Source organism: Xyrauchen texanus, chromosome 40 (assembly GCF_025860055.1).
Source record: "Xyrauchen texanus isolate HMW12.3.18 chromosome 40, RBS_HiC_50CHRs, whole genome shotgun sequence".
NCBI classification, from domain to species: Eukaryota; Metazoa; Chordata; class Actinopteri; order Cypriniformes; family Catostomidae; genus Xyrauchen; species Xyrauchen texanus.
This window is the reverse complement of record NC_068315.1, coordinates 3,176,638-3,199,056: the sequence shown is the minus strand read 5'-3', so window position 1 is coordinate 3,199,056 and position 22,419 is coordinate 3,176,638. Positions and strand designations below refer to the sequence as shown.

At 36.9% G+C, this 22,419-nt stretch overlaps 1 protein-coding gene across 5 annotated transcripts in view; it reads right to left on the bottom strand.

Annotated features, from left to right (window-relative positions):
• Positions 1 to 700: 700 nt before the first annotated feature.
• LOC127633207 (receptor-type tyrosine-protein phosphatase epsilon-like) overlaps positions 701 to 22,419 on the bottom strand; it is a 96,852-nt gene continuing 75,133 nt past the window's right edge. For all 5 annotated transcript variants that reach the window (XM_052112126.1, XM_052112129.1, XM_052112127.1 and 2 more), the window contains 16 exons: positions 18,053 to 18,189; positions 17,135 to 17,225; positions 14,466 to 14,542; positions 13,929 to 13,965; positions 13,704 to 13,801; positions 12,216 to 12,335; positions 9,719 to 9,882; positions 7,578 to 7,713; positions 7,152 to 7,301; positions 6,962 to 7,055; positions 5,786 to 5,862; positions 4,019 to 4,153; positions 3,715 to 3,840; positions 2,155 to 2,306; positions 1,880 to 2,015; positions 701 to 1,630 (listed from right to left, as the gene is read on the bottom strand). In XM_052112126.1, the coding sequence (XP_051968086.1) occupies positions 1,556 to 1,630; positions 1,880 to 2,015; positions 2,155 to 2,306; positions 3,715 to 3,840; positions 4,019 to 4,153; positions 5,786 to 5,862; positions 6,962 to 7,055; positions 7,152 to 7,301; positions 7,578 to 7,713; positions 9,719 to 9,882; positions 12,216 to 12,335; positions 13,704 to 13,801; positions 13,929 to 13,965; positions 14,466 to 14,542; positions 17,135 to 17,225; positions 18,053 to 18,189 (1,805 nt within the window). In that variant the 3' untranslated portion in view covers positions 701 to 1,555. The remainder of the gene's footprint in view (positions 1,631 to 1,879; positions 2,016 to 2,154; positions 2,307 to 3,714; positions 3,841 to 4,018; positions 4,154 to 5,785; positions 5,863 to 6,961; positions 7,056 to 7,151; positions 7,302 to 7,577; positions 7,714 to 9,718; positions 9,883 to 12,215; positions 12,336 to 13,703; positions 13,802 to 13,928; positions 13,966 to 14,465; positions 14,543 to 17,134; positions 17,226 to 18,052; positions 18,190 to 22,419) is intronic.

Below are 22,419 nucleotides of genomic sequence, written 5' to 3'. Positions count from 1 at the left end.
TAGTGTAATAAAATATTATATATATTTTTGTACTGATTGAATGTCAATTTCAGTGAAATGTAGGCCATCATAAATAATAAAAAAGTGAATTTTAGTAGGCCTATGGGGAATATTAAACTGTCCCATAGAAGGATAGCAAGGTAATTCTGTGTAAAATGTAGTAAACAACTGTTGTTACATAAAGGGTCTATTGCCTCTGTACCTGATCTAACCCTTAAAATTTGTTCTAGTTGTTTCTCATTTTTTAAACCTTATGGATTCACGTTGATTCAGTAATGTTAAATTTAATTTTTTCTCGAATCAAACCAGTTAATTTAGATCTTGCCTCATGAAGCACATTTTTAGGTTAAAGGGATAGTTCACCCCAAAAAAATAATTATCTCATCATTTACTCACCCTCATGCCATTCCAGATTACGAGTGTGATATTGCTTTTATACATCAGTTCAATGGAATAAAATTAGGAAAAACGGAGTACGGTCATAAAAACGCATTTGTGCATGAAACGAATTTCTTACGACACAGATCAGAAACTGCCGTTGCTGGTTCAAAACACATAATGCATCCAAGCCTCTGTTAGTAATTCAAAAAATGTCAAAACTATTATTTTGATCATTATTTTTAGCCAATTTTAAAGCTGGCTAAACCTTTAATTTCCCATTAAAGCAAACCTGAAATAAGACATAACAAAGATGTGATTTCATAATGCATTTGTTCATTTATTTGTAAATCCTTGGCAACAATCAGTGATATGTGCTTTCAAAACCTGTGCTGATTTTCTCAGTATCATTCTCAGGGAAACAGAGGCTGGACGTTTAAGGTCAAAGGTCATGACACTCATACAGTTGTTCTTCTTTCAATGTAAATTCTTGCTGATGTTACATGAAAATGTGTTTGTGCCTTTCTTACCAACAATGCATTAGCCATATCATGTAAAATTTAAATAATCTCATTTAGTCTTTTCATTTGAGGAGTATATTTGCTGCTTTGAAACCAAAAAAAGTCAAAAATGTTCACATTTGTAATGGCTGACGGGCACAATGTAAAAGAAAGGAACAAAAACAGCTTTTTGACACAATGATATCTCATAAAATGTAAGACAATAACTCTGAATAAATACAAATCGCACAAAACATTCACGTAAACACTTTATCTCGCAGGATGTCCTGTCTGCAACAGCGCATATATACATAACACCTACAGCTTTTCAAACTCTACATGAGTCACTTATTAAATTTTTTTTATAATAATTAGTTTTACAAACAAAGACAAACGCTATTTTACAATAATAACAGAAATGGGAATGATCCATCGTAAGAGAGGCAATTGAAGACCAAAACAAAACGTATGAATATGTTATAAAGGACGCAGAACTTACTTTTAAACTTTAGTAGCCTTAGTACAGTATATTACAGATAGATATGGTCTTTTAGTAACATCGAGGAGAAGTGCATAGCAAAATAGAGCGTAATTATCTTCCAGTCGCGGTGTAAAATCCTGATCGACCGGCGTGTAAAAAAAGCATCCAACAACTCAAACATTTAAGGCAGATTAGATCATTTAAAATTGGCATAGTCTGAGAAAATGTCGACAAAGTCCTGTACCACTCTGTAGCAGAAGTCGTACTGTTCCTGCAGAAAGAAAGAGATATTGTTATTGCTGTAAAATCTAATGTTGTATAAACTGGTCATCATATACATATTAATCATAAAAATCTCATTAATCATCGATTACTTGATGATTAATCAAGTACAATAAGTAACTCGTAATCTGGCAGAAAGTATGATTACTATGGTAAATGATTTTAAAGGACATCTTGATTCATTCTGTATGGAAATGGATCATTCATATTTGTAATAAAGAAGGTTGAGTAAACTGACCACTGTCTGCACCATGTGTGGCCGCTGCATTCGTAAACTTTTCACCGTCTGAAACACGTCCAGCAAACCTTCGGCTTTCACTCGCTCCAGAATATTACTGAGAGCGACAAACGTACCGGTCCGACCCGCTCCCGCACTGGACAACACACACACACACACACACACACACACACACACACACACACACACACACACACCAGTGGTTCAGCACAATACCAAAATGTAATACAAAACAAAAACGTAACACAGTTTGAGCTTGCGTGTTTGTAAGTTACCTGCAGTGCACGATTATGGGGTGGTTGCCCGACTGTTGCTGTTGTTTCTGTACTGATGCAATGATGTCAATCATTCCTTTACCTTCAGCCGGGATTCCGATCTCTGGCCAGCCGTGGAAATGAAAGTGCCGCACCGAACGTGTCTGTTTATCCTATTTAACACACAAAAACACACACATGTGGCGGCTTGATGAAAACTAAAAGAGCAGTGTTGGTGGAGTCTAATTACAAAGTTATTAGTTACTGTAGTAGAATTACCTTTTTAGTCAATAAGTAGTTTAACGTACCGGTAGTTTTCAATTCTTGTAATTAGTTACTGACATTCATTTACTTGGGTTACACATATTTCTAAAATATTTTTAATGAAGAATGCATTCAAAACATGAGTTATGTACAGTATGTCTTTTTGCCTTATATAGAAACATTTTGAATTTGTTGAGCGGAAAAACAAACTTTTCTGTGAAAGGTGTTTTACAGAGTAACTTACTGTAAAAGTAGAGTATTTAGTAATGCAATTACTCTTTCAATTAAGTAATTAGTAAAGTAATTTGATTATAGTCGTAAAGATATTAGTCATTTTTAGTGGTCATTTTTAATCCATTTTTAGTGGATTACATTTTGAGTAACTTACCCAACAATGATAACGAGTAAATGTCCAAACAATAATGTTAAAGGGATAGTTCACCCAAAAATGTACATTTTCTCATCATTTAAATCACCCTCATGCCATCCCAGATGTGTATGACTTTCTTTCTTCTGCTGAACACAAATTAACATTTTTAGAAGAATATCTCAGCTCTGTAGGTCCATAAAATGCAAGTGAATAGTGTCCAGAACTTTGAAGCTCCAAAATGTGCATAAAGGCAGCATAAAAGTAATCCATATGATTCCAGTGGTTTAATCCATATCTTCAGAAGCAATGTGATAGGTGTGAGTGAGAAACTGATCAATATTTAAGTCGTTGTTTATAATAAATCTCCACTTTCACACACTTCTGTTGTTTTTTACTATTTGTAAAATATGCAATTTGTGCATATCACCATCTAATGGGCAGGGAGGTGAATTTATCGTAAAAAAAGGGACTTGCATATTGATCCGTTTCTCACCCACACCTGTCATCTTGCTTCTGAAGACATGGATTTAACCACTGGATTACTTGTATGCTGCATTTATGTGCTTTATTGAGCTTCAAAGTTCTGGTCACCATTCACTTGAATTGAACGGACCAACTTTTTCGAAAAATCTTTTTTCTTGTTTATTGTTCAGCAGAAGAAAGAAGTCATACACATCTGTGATGGCTTGATGGTGAGTAAATGATCAGAGAATATTTCATTTTTGGGTGAACTATCCCTTTTATGCTTCAAATATTATTCAACAACTCAAATGTTCTGACCATCTATTGCAATAGACTATTCATTTGCATCTATACCATCTATTTTCCTACATGCCAATTCCCCAATTGTATAATATAAATATTTCCATTTACTGTAGGTTATTCGATCTTTTATTAGTAGAAACAGCACCAATACAATCATACTGCACGCAAACACACAAACTCACTGGGCCGTATGAGAGCACTAGATCTCTGAGACTGAACGTGTCACACAATGTGTCTGCTTTAATCTCCACGGTGAACTCCCCGTACGTCACCGAGTCTTCAGAAGGCCAGTACTGAAAACACTTGTCCTGCAACACACACAGTACAAATCCAATTATAAAGATGATAGGACATGTTCTAGTAAGTTGTGCAGGAGTGTGTGTTCAAGTGGATTTGTAAGGCATCTGTGTGTGTGTGTGTGTGTGTGTGTGTGTGTGTGTGTGTGTGTGTGTGTGTGTGTGTCTGTGTGTGTGTGCATGTGTGAACCTGATCTCTCTCATGCAGTTCTGTCAACATGACGATTGAGTGACACTTCCATTCCCACACCATCCTCCAGAAATCATCCACTGTGTGTGACAGAGGACCCTGGGTGGCGATATAATAGTCCTTCTGCCGGTACCCCTGGAAGACAAACCATAAAACTTATGAGAAGGTAATTATAATGGCAAATGGATATAAGGGACAATTATTCGTAATTTATTCGTGTTCGACAATTATTCGTGTTTATTTTCTTAATAAATGCAGCGGTGCTATTTCACTCAAACAGTCTGGTGAAAACACTGAAATTAAAGACAAACTGCACTTCCAAGTGTCACTGCAAATGGTGTGGACGGACAATTTATAGCCCTCGAGAGGGATAAAGGCCGACCGAAGACGACGGTGCGACAGAGAGAGAGAGATTTAAGGACAGCTGTCCAACACCTGTGTGTGTTTGTCATTTTGGTTCAGTTTATAATTAAAATATTATTTATAACGTCAAGCCGGTTCTCGCCTCCTCCTTTCCATTAACTCCTTTACACTGGTGCCGAAACCAGTGAAGGAGGAATGATGTGCCGTAGAGGAGTTCTCGGAGCAACCATCCACCCTAAAGGAGCAGCCGCGGCCATGCGCCGGAGGACGGTAGGAGGAGCCCGGCCGCCTGTTAGCGGAGGAACGGCCGCCGATCACGAGTGGAGGAGGGGCTCCCAACCAACTGCCTGGATCGGTTACCGCTGCCAGGGCGGGGTGTTCCGTCTGCAGGGCCGGAGGACTGCCTCCGATCTGCCCGGGGAGGCACGGCTGTCATCCATTAGAGGGTGGAGGAGTGGCCGAGGACCAAGCTACGGCATATCAGAGAACCAGCAAGTGAGGTTTTTTTTTTTTCCTCTCTCTCTCTTTAAATGTTTTGTTAATTTGGCCCGATTGCCGATTGCCACAGCATATAGGTGCCACATTTTTTTTGTTTCCTTCCCTTGTCCCCTCCCTCATCCAGGTAGACGGGGATGAACTGCCGGCAGGCGGGGGCGGAAGGCACACCCCTCCCCAGGAAAAGAGCGGGGGTGGGGGTGTACATCATGCCGGGGGGCTCCCCGGCCTGACAGAACGAGGGAGGAATGTGACAGTGCGGAGGGCGGGGCCGGGTCGTGATTCCACACACCCAGCCCCTAATCAGGCTAATCAAGCCTCAGAGAGGGATAAAGGCCGACCGAAGACGGCAGTGCGACAGAGAGAGAGATTTACGGAGAGCTGTCCAACGCCTTTGTGTGTGTGTTTGTCTTTTTGGTTCATTATTATCTTTTTGGTAATATTATTTATATAGTCAAGCCGGTTCTCACCTCCTCCTTTCCATGAACTCCTTTACAGTGTGCAAATAGCATTTAATGCAAAGATGTTTTTTGTTGTTATTTGCAGTTAGTGCAAATAGTCACTCCCTATTATTTTCCCCCCTCCCACACTGCACTGGTTATGTGGGATAAAACTAAAGTTATTTATTATTAATTATGCAATTCATTATGCAAATTATGACATTTATTAGGCAGGTGTTTTTTGTCCACCTAGAGCAAATGGTCACTCTAAAAATAACATTCACCAATAATATCACAGCTGATTTTTCATGATCCAATGAAATACCAAAGATAAAATCAAGTTATATCATTACTTTTCCATTGAATCATTTATTTGAATCTATAATATCTTACATTGCGAAAGTTATATGTGCTATGAATGCCCCTTATCTCCCTCACTTGGCACATTATGACGTCGTTAAATACTTACATCAATGAAAGATGCGTTGATATAATCAGTGAACTCTTGACCTCTTTTCATAGATAATATTACTCTGTTGAAGTCATCTGAAAATGAACAAAAAAAAGACAATGAGAAATCTAAATGATCTTATTGGTCCCTGCTGTGAGACACTGAACATAAAACCTCTGATGTTTTGAACGAAATGTCTCGCCATTACAAGTAGACACAAGCAGAAGAGGAGAAGGAGGAGAGATTTCTGATTAACTTCCTTGTAAACAAAGCCATGAAGTGTAACAGCAAGTATCTGACAGAAACTCTAAAAGGGACAGTTCACCCAAAAAAAGTCATTATATACAGACAGTCATACAGGTGTGGAACAATATGAGGGTGAGTAAATAATGACATAATTTGTATTTTTGGGTGAAATATCCCTTTAATAGAGTACAAATAAGTGACCTCAATTTAAATAGAAATATATAGCTCAGCTACAGTATACAGCTTTGATATACAGTATATTGGCCTGCAAACAGATTTAATCGATTGGCAGATGCTTGTTAAACAGAATACAATTCTACATTACTGCATATTATATAATATTGTTGCGTATTATTGCAATCTATAAGTACTTTATGCTGGCTTGACAGAAAACATATGCATTCTGTTTTGTATCTAGTCCTAAATCAACATCACTTTGTAAATTAAGAGAGTGTTTTTTTTAAGATCTTGTTTTGATGTAAGTCATAATGCATGTACATAATTTGGACTTAAACACCATTTCCTCCATAGGGGGTGCATGTATGTGATCTTTTGGCGTGGTATTTTGATCTTTAGGGTGGGCAACTCTTTATCTCTTTGTCGGAGCATCGGGTGTTCCTCCTTAATAATTATGCTTGGGTTGGTCTCCCTTGATTGTGTTTTGTTGTTGGTCCAGGGGGTGACTGAAATTTCAGAAGGGGCACAAGCAAAATCCAGGGCAGTGTTTCCTAAATTGGGTGCCACCATGAATGGTTTGGGGTGCTCAGTTCAATGTTATTACCCATATGATATTAATGTAAACAGCCTTTAATATTTTGCAAAAATGTAAGCAGATGGGACAAAAATGCCACCCCCCCCCCCAACCCCTTTGACCAAGCCATGATTTCTTCTCTGACTGTTGTAACCAGAGTCTTTCACGTTGATGAATGCAAATCATGTTAAACTCACATGGGATAATCTGAAGCACTCTGTTTTTCTTCATGTTGGCCGGCAGGTTGCCCGTCCTCATGTTTTCCTTCATGATGCGCATGTTCGTCAGTTTCTGCATTAAAACCAGCGTTAAAAATGACAGTCAAGCAAGCATCCGTGTTGTTAATGCATTTATGTTCCATTAGTGTCAGTAAATCTCCTCTCTCACCTTAAACTCCTCCTCCAGGCCCACACGGTCCAGTGGAGCACAGGTGTTGTGCAGTTTATCCAGGTGTCCCTCTAGAGAAGACACGTCCAGCTCTGTGTCTCCATATAGGAAATACTCCAGCAGAGCTTGATAGATAAATGAGTACTGTAACTGCAATGCACACACATATATTGAGAGGGATACAAACCATGATCTCATGTTCAGGAAACCTTCAAATGTGTATAACATCAAGCTTTTTGGATGTGAAATAAGTATTTCAGCTGTAAGATGGTTTTGTGTGTGTAAGGACACATTCCACCACACGACGGATTGTGCCTAAGATCAACCGATATGGACATTTCATTGGCTGGTTCCAAAATCTTGTCCTTTTTAGAGCTTGACATCCCCTTGTCATTGTGTGCTTACATTGCTTTTCATTTTACTCACGTCTGTCTGAATGAGCTGTGATCTTTGCTCTCGTATCCGTGACACGAAACCGAACACGTCCACCTTCTGTTCTGTGTACATCATGTCAATCATAGCATCGATGACTATGAAAGTTCCTGTCCTGCCCACCCCAGCACTGGCAGAGAGACAGCACAAACAGACTTCATAATTTGACTCATGTTTATCATGTAATCAAAACTGCACATTTCCTGGCATTATTGTGCAAAAGAAAAAAGTTTGTCTGTGTCATTTTACATTGACGGTCTCAGGAGCGGAGGCATCTTAGGCTTGTCCTCTGCCACCAGGATTGAGGTGAGTAACCATGCCACCACGAGGACTAGGGCTGGACTGGGAAGATAAATCGGGCCGTGATTTTAAATAGCAAAAGTTGTTGAGTGGGCGGGTAGGTTCACTGCTGCGATAACGAAGCGGCTCATTTTAACTTAACGCGGCCCATTCAGCCCATTTCGCGGGCAACCCACTGGCCCGCTCGGTTCTCCCGATGGCCAGTCCGCCCCTGACCAGCCCCAAAGTGCGTCGGCCCTCCAGGAAAATGCCCGGTATGCCAGATTACCAGTCCAGCCCTGATGAGGACCTACTAAATAGTGTGAATTGGGCATTCCAAATTGGGAGAAAAAGGGATAAAAAAAAAGAAAATCAAGAATGTGCGATAGGTTGAAATTAACGAGGGAAAGTCCTGTTTGACATAAGATTAGACGATCCCTTAATATTCACGTAATTATGTTCGTCAGATTTGTATTTTTTGCACAATTATGAACATAACAAAAAACAGCTTTCATTAAGTATTTTAGCTTTTATAAACTAATTTTATCTGAATAAATGCAAATAGCAGTGAAAGTGAAGATTTGTTTTAGACGTATAACAAGAGAAAAATTTCACCCTGTTTTTATGCATGTTACTGATCTTAATGTGCATGATTTGTGGACAAAAAATTATTTTATTTAGAGCCATCTTATTTTTCACCCATCTGTCATATAGAGACCATTTTAATGGATAGTCCCATCCTACATTTTTTCAAGAATTTACTAAAGTTTCACTTGGATGTGCATTACATTACAGAAGTAATATAGGTTGCATTACTGTTTCCTGTTAGACATAAAAGACTTCCAGTCATTAGTGGTCCATTCTTCGAAAATAAATGATTAAACAAGCATGATCGTATGCTATGGGTTGTAACACAATTCAGAAAACGTGAATATGTCTCAGTAGGTCCTTAAAATACTATTATTAAAAAGTAAATATTCTTTTTCTCACCAAAAGCGACTGTTGCGCTTTAGAAGACGCATCGAGTCGTATGGATGACATTTATGCTGACTGTCTGTGATTTTTGGCGCTTCAAATGTCGGCTCACTGTCCACTTGTGTTTTAAGGACCTACTGAGATGAGATATTTTTCTATTTTTCTTCAAATGTGTTCTTCTGAAGAAAGAAAGTCATACATGCATGGGATATCATGAGGGTGAGTAAATAACTGGCAAAATATTGTGCTTTTAATTGCAAATGCTGGCACTAGAGGGCACCAGTGGTCAACAAGACAAATATGCAAACCCAATACATCCCCAAGACACAGTCAATGGGGCTTTCACTTGAACTGAAGTGTTTAGTATCGCTGATGCTGCATTTGGTTGTTTAGGACACGGGAAGAGGGTAAACGGTCAAGACTATAACACGTACACTAATGACGTGGAAAACAGACGGGCCATTGTGTCTTATGAAACCCGGGCATTGACCTACATTAATTTACATTATGTATCTGACCAATCAGCAGAAAGAAAAGACCCCAGTTCACCTAACTCAAATCACATGCTAATCGTTCTGAATAATGTATGTCATTGTCAGATAAAATACATTATGCATGCGTGACAGACATCCCCAGACTCACGCAAAGGGTCAGTGAGGTTGCAAATATAATGAGATGGAAGTTATGTAAAATTTGTCCTTTTTCTGAAAGTTTCAATTGAAATGTGAGAGTTATTGTTGCTCTTTGCTGAAAGTGAGAAGTTTGGCACTTTAGATGTCTGGGCTCCTGAGAAGGTGTAATGATGGAATGATATTATACTGTCAAATATGTCTCTGTTAAAAGTACAACAGCCATTTAATTTAGGTTGAAAGCCATCCTACCTGCAGTGCACCACGATGGGCCCAGCGTACGAGGGATTCACCTGCTTCACTTTCTTCAGGAACTTGAGCATGCCAATGGGGGAGAAGGGGACGCCGAAGTCAGGCCAGCTGGTGAAGTGGAGCTGTGTGACAAGACGGGGGTTTTTTGAGCCATCACTGGCCTGCTGCGGTGGACACAGAGTGAGGCGAGAGTGAGATGGCACAGGAAGGAAAATATATACACACATAAAAACTTGAACAAACTGTATATGAGCGGAAATCACAAACACACTGCTTAGAACACATCATAGAATGACATAAAAACTTTGTAATGTACTATAACTTTGAAGGGTACATATCCTGGAAAACTTGATTTTTGCATGTACAGTGGCCCCTTAAATTAAATAGAAAACACCAAACCAACTGGCATCTGCAAAAAATGACGCTAGAGATTTCCCATAACAAACTTCACCTTTTAACCAAGAAATGTAAGCGCAGCGTAGTTCTAGCGGGAAGACTAGCAGCTGTACATCATTACACAAATAGCTAGGTAACCCCTAGCCAATCACATGTAAGCCATTGCTTTATAAGTCTCACAATCTATCACATTGCTGTTTCAGTGTGCTAATGCGGCAACCTCCACCACCAGTTGAGTCCCATCCTGTATGGGGGTAGGCTCCTCGCCCCTGCCTCCTATCTCCGGCAGGATATGACGGTTCCGAGTACTGCAACTTCGGAATGCCAAGCCACGCCAAAGAGAGACATTACTTTTCTGTTTTATATTCATCAAATAAATGTAATCTCAGTCTGTAGGTCTTCCAGATAGAAATGGTTTTAATCTGATTGAATGGATGCATGAAGTCAGATCCCCTCCAAATGTACACAGGTGTAGTTCATCACAATAAGGTCAAGGTCAAGCTGACCAAATTCGTTTTGGTTTGAAAACTCAATTTCAAAGTGCTTCAACCTAACAATCTTCTTTTGGACCCACTTTATATTAAGTGTCTTTAACTATTATGTATTTAAGAATTTTATATAATGCACTTATTATGTACATGTGTTGTTGCATTGTATTTGCAGTACATTTAAAGTCCCTTAATTTAATTAGATCTGTAGTTACACTGTTAAAGGAATATTACAGGTTCAAGACAAGTTAAACTCAAGCGACAGCATCTGTGACATAATATTGATTAATTAAAAATGTATTTTGACTTGCCCCTCCTTTTCTTTTAATATATGGTGAGGCACTTACAATGGAAGTGAATGGGGCCAATCCATATATGTTCAAATACTCACTGTATCAAAAGTATAAGCACAAGACAAGAGTGTAAACATGAAATTAGTGTGATAAAATCGCAAAAACCCTAAAGCCCTAATGATTGAAATAGTAATTGAACTTTTGTAAGACACTTTTAGTGTTAGAAATGTCATATGCGAGGATGCATGAACTATCATGAATATTGATTGTAATTCACACCTGAGGAGACAAAGATCCCTACCCTGGGCCTATCAATGAGGGATGTTTTAAGTTAAAAGAAGTAATCTGACTATACATTTTCTTTACATAAAGACTTTACTTAATTTTATACCTATACTACCGTTTAAAATAAGTCTCTTCTGACTGTAAAATGACAATATAAACAATTTTACAGTTCAAATAACAGATTAGTTTTAACAAAGAATGAATGCAGGTGCTTTTATAAAATGATAAGCTTCATATTTCTGCCTTTAAACCCTCCACAAATTGGCCACATTCAATTCCATTGCAAGTACCTCACTGTAACCTTTATTTATTTATTTATTTTTTTTAAAAGACAAAAGGAGGGACACATCAGAAGACATTTGTCTGGTAATCAACATTATGCCACAAATGCTGTCGCCTGAGCTGAACTTCTATTGAACCCGGAATTTCCTATAACCTTACCGCTAACCCAGGGCTGGACTGGTAATCTGGCATATCAGGCATTTTCCCGGTGGGCCGACGCACTTTGGAGCCGATCAGGGGCAGACTGGCCATCGGGAGAACCAAGCAGGCTGTTGGGTCGGCCGCGAAACGGGCCGCGATAAGCTAGCATGAACCGCCGCGTTATGCAGAACGGACCACAAAACGGTGCCGCGATACGCAGACAAGTACAACTCAACTTTTTGGCCAGTTGCTATGTAAAATCTCTTCCCAGTCCAGCCCTGCCCTAAACCTAACCCTACCCCAATCCTTTCCTTAACCCTACTCCTAAACTTACCTGTACCTCAACCTCAGTAGCAGCAAGTGTGCATCTTGTAAGATATTTGCAGAACAACATGTAGGTACACAATAAATACATTGTAATGTATGTATTTTAAAGTTAGTACATAGTAGTTAAAGGCACCTTATAAAATGTGGGACCCTTCATTTGTAAAAAGATTTTGGACATGAAAATATACATATATTATTATTATTATTATTATTTTGTCCCAGGAACACAGCATGCATAACATCAAAACAGACAATGTTTAAAGACTTCAGTGTATTCAGACTTACATACTGCACACAGAACTTGCGTATGGTGTAGTCCACCAGTACAGTGAAGTCTTCTACAGCAACACGCACACTACCATACGTCCAGCATCCCTGATCAGGCCAATACTGATAACACTTATCCTAAAGAGAAAAAATTATTATACATGTATAAATGTGTGAATCTAAGTTTCATGACATTTCAAACTATGTGAACGTCATTTATGATCTGTTAAGCATTATGCAATGCATTATTAATATATGATATATTAGTATAACTTGGGGCTTCAAAATCAATCAAAACAATTATAAAGATTACTATTACAGCTGCCACAATGAACGTTTCGTTAAAAATATTAATTTCAGCATTTAATTTGCAGTGGTATATATGGCATGAAGATACACCACACAAAATAAGTATTTTATTTGATTATTTTTTAAATTGCATATTTAAGATTTACCCATTTTTATTTGATAACAAGATTTCATCAACTAATAGGAATAGATTAAATGAACAAAATTAAATGCATTTATGTAAGTTTTATTCTTTTAATTCTGTTAAAGATTATTCAATTTAATTTAATGCAATTTTGTTATCAAATTAAAATGTGTAAATCTTAGAAATAGGTTAAAATATATGTTTTGTGTGTGTGTAAAGTGATTTCTATCAATCAAAATGACTCGCAATTACAATAGCAAATCTGATCATTATTATAATAACAGAGAACCCAACACAAGGTCAAATCTGATAAACACAAACGCATTACAAACCGATCCTCCAGAGTAACTCTAGCATTGAACAGTTCATTATTAGTGCATTAGAGTAGTAAAGGTGCCTTTTAAGACAGCCGAAGGTCTTCATGCAGCCTTTCTGTCAATCAGCATTATCCAGCGCGAGAGCGGACAGTAAATCTCCCTTAATGAGTGTTTGCCGGCTAATTAGTAAAAAGAGAGCGCTTTATCAACTATTATTAAAAGCATTGATTCCGAGTGCAACCCAAAGCTGATTTTAATCTTCCCTCCATTCTGTGTCTTATCGATTTGCCTCTGAGCTCTCTAAAGATGCTTACAGGCATGATTGAGAGGAGAGAAAGAGGAGTCATTTGCCGGATTTGTTACCGAACAGCATTGACATCTGAACATGAGACGATCGAAATGACACTTGTGGGTCATTACTGACACTTTCACCCATTAACATGTTAAGTGTATATTATTTATTCAACCACAGGAGTCTGCAGTGATTGCTTTATTCTATAGACTTACATTATAATATGTATATAGTAATGCAGCAAGTTGCAACATTGCTTTGCAATTTGGTTTAAACATGCTTAAAATATGTAAACATTGTCTTTTCTCATATTGCTGTTGCCGCCATTTATTAGAGCAATAAGCCATGAGAGGCTGTTACATTGATTTTACAGTCAAAGGGTAAAAAAAAAAAGACCTGAAATCTAAAAGAACTATAATAATAGTAATAATAGTAATAATAATAATAAGAAAGGTTGTAGGCACCTCTTTTCTCTCCTTCAGATTGGTTAGCATTACAATTGTGGCTGATTTCTGTTCCCAAATCATTCTCCAGAAATCTGCCACCGTTTCCTGCTTCGGACCTGAAACAGAAAGGGGTTTTGATCACATGAGGATACATAGAATAATTTTGTCTGATTACAGATACTGAAATCTAGCATGTGATACCATGTAAGACAAAATCCTATATTTACATTTAGATGCACTAACCTTGTGCTGCAATGAATTTATTTGTATCTGTATAACCCTGGAGAGAAAGAAGAGTAAAGTTATGATCATGTGTAAAACTGAAATGTTAAAAAACTAAATATATTTTTTTTATTAATTATTATTATTATTTCTTTTTACTTTGAATAATGAATTCAAAAATGCATAGCAATGCATATAATTTTGTAAAAGTTGTTTGTCAAAAACAAATCACATCAAATTTAAATCAAAATCTGAATTTTAGTCCAAATTTTGTTTGGTTTGATTCAATTAGATTTGATTGGATAATACATTTGATACAATCAAATTATTATAAAAATGTGTTAACACAATTTTAACTTGAGAAACAATTTACACCACAGTGGAATATTGACAAAAACAATGCACAAGGTTTTACATACATAGCCTAAATAAACTGCATTTTAGATAAGAAATAAACACATATTATAATATGTTTCATTACATTAATTCTAATTAATTACACAATCAATAGATTCAACTTTCATTCTCAGACTGTTATGCAAATAACAAATCACTCACATCAATATATGATGCATTAACATAATCTGAACCCGGGACCACATCGATTGGTGTAAGAACCACTCTGGAATGATCATCTAGATAATGAGAAAGAAATAAAATGAGGCAACAAAATAACACATTTCATTGCACCTTCCCAGACCTCCATGGACATATTTCTGTGTTTGGTGTTTTTGTTCAAATAAGAACAATACTAAGTAATTTAAGTCAAGCTCAATCGACAGCATTTGTAGCATAATGATCATTACAACAACAAAAAACTTGCCTTTTCTTTTCTTTAAAAAAGCAAAAATCTGGGTTACAGTGACACGCTTACAATGGAAGTGAATGAGGTTAATCTGTAAACGCTAAAATACTCACCGTTTCAAAAGAGTAGCCACACGACATACACAACATGTGTGTTAACTTGATTTTAGTGTGACAAAATCGCTTATTAACCTTTTCTAAGTAACGTTATATCCAATTTTACAACTTTGTTGCTATGACGACATACAGCGTTCCCAGTCTTTTCAAGGCGCAATTTTCCAGAACATTTCTAGGATATTTTATGTGCCACAAGGTTGTAATATTTAAGCAAAAACACAAAAGAGGTAATTAAAATAGTGGTTTATGGAGGGTTATTTTTTTATTATAATTTTTTTAAATTCTGTGTTCGATAGTTAGTCGAAAATGGTGTCTAATCAAATACAAATATAATTATTTTTGATATTTAAATTTTTCAACATATTGCATTTTTTATAAGTGTTTAACGACAAAATCCTCACAGCACAATCCTAATCAACACTGGAGATATTTTTGTCAAGTGAAGTGCTGACCAACAGAACATCACAGATGTGAGATATGGCTTTACTATATTATTATTATTTAATTCATTTAAACGTGGTCTTTTCTTCTTTTTTTTTTACAATTTTGGCATTTCTGTAGTTTCTCACCTCTGGATAAGCGGTTTGCCAGATGTGATTTTTAAACACCAAAAATACCAAAAAATATCATCTGTATGTGCTGCACGCTTCAGAGTGCTCTACTCACTGTTATCTACTACACACATACACACACCAGAGCACGCGTGGTGCTCATGATGAGCGTACGAGAGTCCGGCTTCACATATTCATTTTGAAGCAAGCAGCACATGCAGATTTTATATTTATTTAAATGACACTTTTGCGGATTAATAATCACACTTGGACATATTGAGATTTTAATTTAATTAACTGTGCGTTCATACATTCATTTGCATCCCAAATATGTCAAATTCCCTGTCAATTTTTATGACTGGATTCAGTGATTCAACTGTGTTTTCCATATTGCAGAAACCATAGGGCCTACATGTGATAACGGCGAATAAATAGACTACGATCATTTAATTATTGAAAATTAATTTTAATACTGAGGTGTTAAGGCTGCATCAACACGCTACCACCTTGGGGTGTGAAATAATAATAAAAAATTATTTAAAAAAATCTGTGGTCCAATTGTCATCATTGTGTACATTTTACAATGCATATGTTTTTGTATTTAGCACTACAGCAGTGATGGAATAATAATAATAATAATAATAATAATAATAAAACAGTTTTATTATATTCAAATGTTTTCCAGGACAAATAAGTATTTTCCAGGATATTTAGGTATTTTTCTCATTTTCCATGGCGTCTCCATGACTGGAAAACTTAATTGCACAATTCCAGGTTTTTTCCAGGACGTGTGGGAACCCTGATGCAATAAACCTTTATATATATATATATATATATATATATATATATATATATATATATATATATATATATATATATATATATATATATACTACACACACATTTTTTTTTAAATTATAAGCTTCACATTTCTACCTTTGGAACCCCCTAAACATTGACCCTATTCACTTCCATTGAAAGTGCCTCACTGTAACCTAATTTTTTTATTTTTTATTTTTAACTTTTTTTAAGAAAAAGGAGAGATGAGTCCAAATTAGGTTTTGTGTTAATCGACATTATGCCACAAATGCTGTTGATTGAGTTTAACTGGTACTGAACCCGGAATATTCAGAAATGTTAAAATACTTTCTCCAATCCCAGTTAAATATTCAGAAACAACTATTTGTAGAAAACTTGAACACTCAAAAAAATCAAAACATTGCTCTGTTTGTTTGAGTGTCCTGACCAGCTTGACACCGCAACACTGGCTCAACCAATGGGGTGAGTTTAAGGCATGGCCTATCTGTTTGTCCAACCAATAGAAGGCAGGGAGAGAGTTTGGGAAAACTGTTTGGAAACAGTTATTATTTTCACAACTTTCACAAAAATTACAAGAATAACCAGCAAAAATTATTGGAATATTAAAGTCAAATAGATAAATTACACAAATATGGGCACAAGGAACTGAAAGTGATGAAAGTTTTAATTAGAGAAGTTGTGATTAGACATGCGAGGGTGGCAGCAGAGCAAAATTCATTTTGATATCAACACCACAGAAGCCACAGAACAAGACAAGAAGCACACAGGAAACATCAACAGAATCAATGAATCATGACCACATTATACATATAGTATACACATGTATAAACACAAATAAACTTCAGCATCACTCTGACTGAAGGGATGAACTAAGAGAAAAGTGGAAGAGAGAGAAAAAGAAAGACAGAGAGAGGGAGAGAGAGAGAGAGTACTTGCATGGTAGTATGTTTGGATATCTGTTCTTCTCCTTGTTTTGCTCTTTATTGGCCTCTTCACATGTTCCTTGGATTGAACCTCCTGGTATTGACTGTCAACAACACAAACTAAACACATTAACATGATAATCAGTGAACTGTTACCTAACACCTAGCCGATTCTAAGAACATTTTGTATTTGTGCATAACTGCTCATGTTGATTAAATTCCCACCATAGTCACAATCCTGCTATTGCTGAAAACGAGCGATATAACTCTTTCTTTGTCCCTGTATGTATAGCCCATTGTTTAAATCACACAACCACTTCCAATCCTACTTAAATCTGTTAAGATTGTTGAGCATAAACACTGTTTCCATATACAGCGGATTCACATGGTTCATTCAGTGTGTGTTTGAATCATCGGCCTGTTAGTGGAGTGAATCTTGAATCATGTGTCTAAAAGCAGGAGCGAGGGGCATTCTCGAATGGGTCAATTCCAGTAATTCTCAGGGGGAGCTGAGAGCCGTTAAGTAGTCAGCAAATGCGAAAGAATATTTGCTGATCCATACAAATGCATTGGGAGTGTTAGTGCCAGTTAATAACAGCTCAATACCGCACCGTCAGCTTCTTTACAAGCAGCAAACAAAATAACAATGTCCCGGCCGAGTGTTGCCGCTTATCACACAGAAAAACAAGAACGACTGCTGAATTTTCAGTTATTTAAGTGATGTAATCTGTGTTAGGTAACATACGATAATGCACTGCAGTGTTTATACATGTGATCTAATTATGTGGTTTTTTTTATTTGGACAATTTACAGATCACAAACAGAGTGCATGTGTATTAAAACCCAAATATGTGAATTCTTGCTTTTAATTCAATCCGTAAGGCTCTATATCTTTAGATAATATCATCTCTAATAATGTAGTAAGACTTACGTTGTACTCTTCTCTAAAAAGCTTCCCATCATCGGCGGAGCGTATCCGATACTCTTCCTCCAGGTTGTCTACAGGGATTGGGAAATACGTTTTGGAAGTGGAAGGGGATCTCGGCAGTAAGACCACCGTCTGTTGTTCTGTAAAAGAATGGGAAAATGTACTCTCTGTTAGAATATACGTACTAAAGAACAATAGGCAATGCAGAACTTTGTTCATTTTTTGTTGAAAAAATAAATAAATAAACTATGAAAATTGTATGAAACAAAATTCAATGTATTACAAATGATTACAACTATGATAATCTAAACAAAGAGTGAAAGTAAATATTTTTAATATTAATATTTAATCAATTTATTATTAATTTAGTGTCCTGCTGTTGTGCCCTCATTTCCACCACACCAAAATAGTATATAAATTGTATTATATATACAGTATATACAGTTTTTTTAGTTTTCTTTCAAAAGTTAGTGTACTTAATGTGTCAGCGAAGAACATGCTTGAGATGAAATATGAGACAAGTTACATATCTGTGCTTATTTTTTTTTTATCCCCTTTCCTCCCCAATTTGGAATGCATAATTCCCGCTACTTATTAGGTCCTCGTGGTGGTGCGGTTACTCACATCAATTTGGGTGACCGAGGACAAGTCTCAGTTGCCTCCGCTTCGGAGGCCGTCAATCCGCGCATCTTATCACGTGGCTCGATTTGCATGACACCGCGGAGACTCACAGCATGTGAAGACTCATGCTACTCTCTGTAATCCCCACACGCCCCATTGAGAGCGAGAACCACTAATCACCACCACAAGGAGGTTACCCCATGTGACTCTACCCTCCCTAGTAACCGGGCCAATGTGGTTGCTTAGGAGACCTGGCTGAGTCACTCAGTACACCCTGGATTCAAACTCGTGACTCCAGGGGTGATAGTTAGTACCTAGCTGAGCTACCCAGGCCACCAAGACAAGTGATATTTAACGAAAACAAGTAAATTCAAGATGAATTTCACTATTTTTATGCATGTCATTTTCAATCCAGCTGTAATTTTGCTAAATAATGCAGAAGGTTTAAAAATATTATTTAATTGAGTGTATTTAGGATGCGTAAAATGTTAGCTATGGAATTAGTCTTAGCATGCCAAAGGAGTCTATTTGATATTAAAAATAAAGAAAAATTATTTCCATCAGCATCATTTCCACCATTTAATAATATTTACCACATTACAGAATGAGAGATGTGCTGGAAATGACACTGTATTGAGAATATATATATATATTCTGTTCACATTTACAGTATATCATTACATCAGTCAAAAGTTTGCATTTAAAATAAATAAATGCACGCACGCACGCACACACGATTATACACTTTACATAAATATATATATATAACCTAGGTAAATATGAGCAAAGAAGGATGCGAAATAAAATCTGCACTGTTTATACTTTTAATCTTTAATAAAATAAATACATTTCACAAAAAAACAAAAATCACAAAAATCTATCTTTTAATTGAAGTAAATTAATTGAAACAGGGGAAATATCTCTTTATTAAATACATATTTTTCTCCAAAACACATTGGCCATAATTATTGGCACCTTTTTAATCAATAAACCTTGCAACCTCCTTTTGCCAAGATAACAGCTCTGAGTCTTCTCTTATAATACCTAATGAGATCAGAGAACACCTGGCAAGGGATTTGAGACCATTCCTCCAAAAAACTCTAAATATCCTTCAAATTCAGAGGTCCGTGTTGGTGGACTCTCCTCTTCAGTTCACCCCACAATTTGTCTATGGGGTTCAGGTCAGAGGACTGGGATGGCCATGGCAGAACTTTGATTTCATGGTCAGTGAACCATTTTTGTGTTGACTTTATTTGTTTTGGATCACTGTCCTGCTGGAAGATCCAACTAGAGCCCATTGTAAGCCTTCTGGCAGAGGCAACCAGGTTTTGATTTTGTATCTGTTGGTATATGATAGAGTCCATGATGCCATGTATCCAAACAAGATGTCCAGGACCTCTGGCAGAAAAACAGCCCACAACATTAATGATCCAGCACCAACATTTAACCATATGCATTGGGTACTACTTCATCTCTGTGTGAGCCAAACCAATCTCTGGTGCTTGCTGCCAAAAAGCCGTTTTAGTTTCATCGGACCATAGAACCTGGTCACACTTGAAGTTCCGGTAGTGTCTGGCAAACTGAAGACGCTTGAGTTTGTTGCTGGTTTAGAGCAGAGGCTTTTTTCTTGAAACCCTCCCAAACAATTTGTGGTGATGCAGGTGATGTCTGATATTTATTAAGACTAATTTCTGCAATTCTCCAGCTGTGATCCTTGGAGATTCATTGGCCACTTGATCAATCCTCCTCACTGTGCATGGAGACAATATAGACACACGTCCTTTTCCAGGCCGATTCTTAAGTTATCCAGTTGATTGGCACATCTTAATTATTGCCATGATGATGGCATTTTCAATGCTTGGGCTTTTTTCTTATAGCCACTTCCTATTATGTGAAGCTCAACAACCTTTTGCCACACATCAGAACTATATCCTTTAATCTAACCCGCTGTATGTAAAATATCATATAATAATTTCTAGGGGTGCCATATTTATTTAATGATGAGATATTTCTCCTCTTTCAATTAAAGATTAGATTTTTTGTGAATTTTTTGAATGAATGATCAAAAGCATAAATGCAGATTTTATTTCATAGCCTTCTTTGCTCATATTTACCAAGAGTGTCAATATTTTTGGCCACAACTATCTATCTATCTATCTATCTATCTATCTATCTATCTATCTATCTATCTATCTATCTATCAACCTGCCATTCTTTCTATCTATCTATCTATCTATCTATCTACCTGCCATTCTTTCTATCTATCTATCTATCTCATACACTGTGTATCAGCCCTCGTGAGTTGTGTAAATATACTCCATTTGGTTTGTTTTAACAATCAACTTGATTGTTTTTGATTTTAGGGAAGACAGCTGTCATTATCAACAGGTTTTACAGTTATCATAAAAAAATCATATATATTTTTATTAATTTATCTTTATGTTATCCCATAAAAGGAGCACTATAATACCTTACTATCAAGTAAAATCATATTTGGAGAGTAACTTGTCACAGTTTGTCAAAAAAAATAAAAATAAGATAGATCCAGCATGCTGACACCGTACTGCAAGTCTTTTGATGAAGACTATCGGCATGCCATTGTGAAATATATACAGGTATATTTATCACAGCATATGCATGATTACTTCATACAAATAATTACAGAGAGAAAATGGTCAGTCACCATAGTAAAGCCCTGTAATACTTCAAGAAACCCACAACCATAGAGTTAGAGATTAGATGGGGATATGTTAGACAATATATAGTTTAAAAGGCCATGCTAGCGTCCGCAGAACCCCCGTTCACTGCACACTACATATACCTGACCTTCTGACAGACAGCCAAGATCATCATCATCATCATCATCCTCTACATCCACATCTATATATTCTTCTATACACACATCTATAACACACACACATACGCACACACAGCAGAGTTACTCAGATGTCTGTTTACAGCATTTAGGCAGCATTTCTTTTTTTGAAACACTGCAAATATTGTTCTCGAATTCACAGCAAAACAGTTCAAGTCATTAGAACTTACTGTAAGTCGACTTCCGAAATGAAAGACTTCAGAAGAAAATGTGAATGGTGCTTGCCCATGCAAAAGTCATCGTCACAATGTTTTTAGGGTGTTGTTACGCGGTTGCTATGGAGATCTGGGTGGTTCCTAGCGTGTTGTCAGGTGCTTGTTAGGGTGTTAAGGTGGTCTTTAGGCGACTAGGTGGTCATTATAAGTAATTATAGCCCACTCTCAAATATTAGCCACTCGCTCGGGTCTCTCCTACAGTGTAAGTCTATGGAATATTTTTGCCAGGTGCAAACTGTAAGTTTGATCACTTGGATATGCTGCAGGATTTGAGGTGTCATTCATGTCCGTAGCACAAATGGAGAGGATTTACATATTTAGGCTTACCTGACGCAAAGTATGAGCAATAACAATGATACAGCAGTGTTAATCTTCAAGAGAATACACCCAAAAAAATGGCATGTTTGCAGACTTGTCCATCAAAAGACATGCAAACGGTGGCATAGAGAAGTGGAGGAAACCGTCTGGTCAACCACATCCTCTACACAGGTGTTTAGTTCACCACTGAACACTAAAACAATCTAAAGTTACATTACATGATGTTTTACACCTGTCACGGCAGTTCTGAGGTGAAATGTCCACCGTGAGGTGCTAAAAGCAAACTGAATTTCCTCCCAAACAGATTAGGGACCGAATCTTAAACCGAAGGCATCTTAACT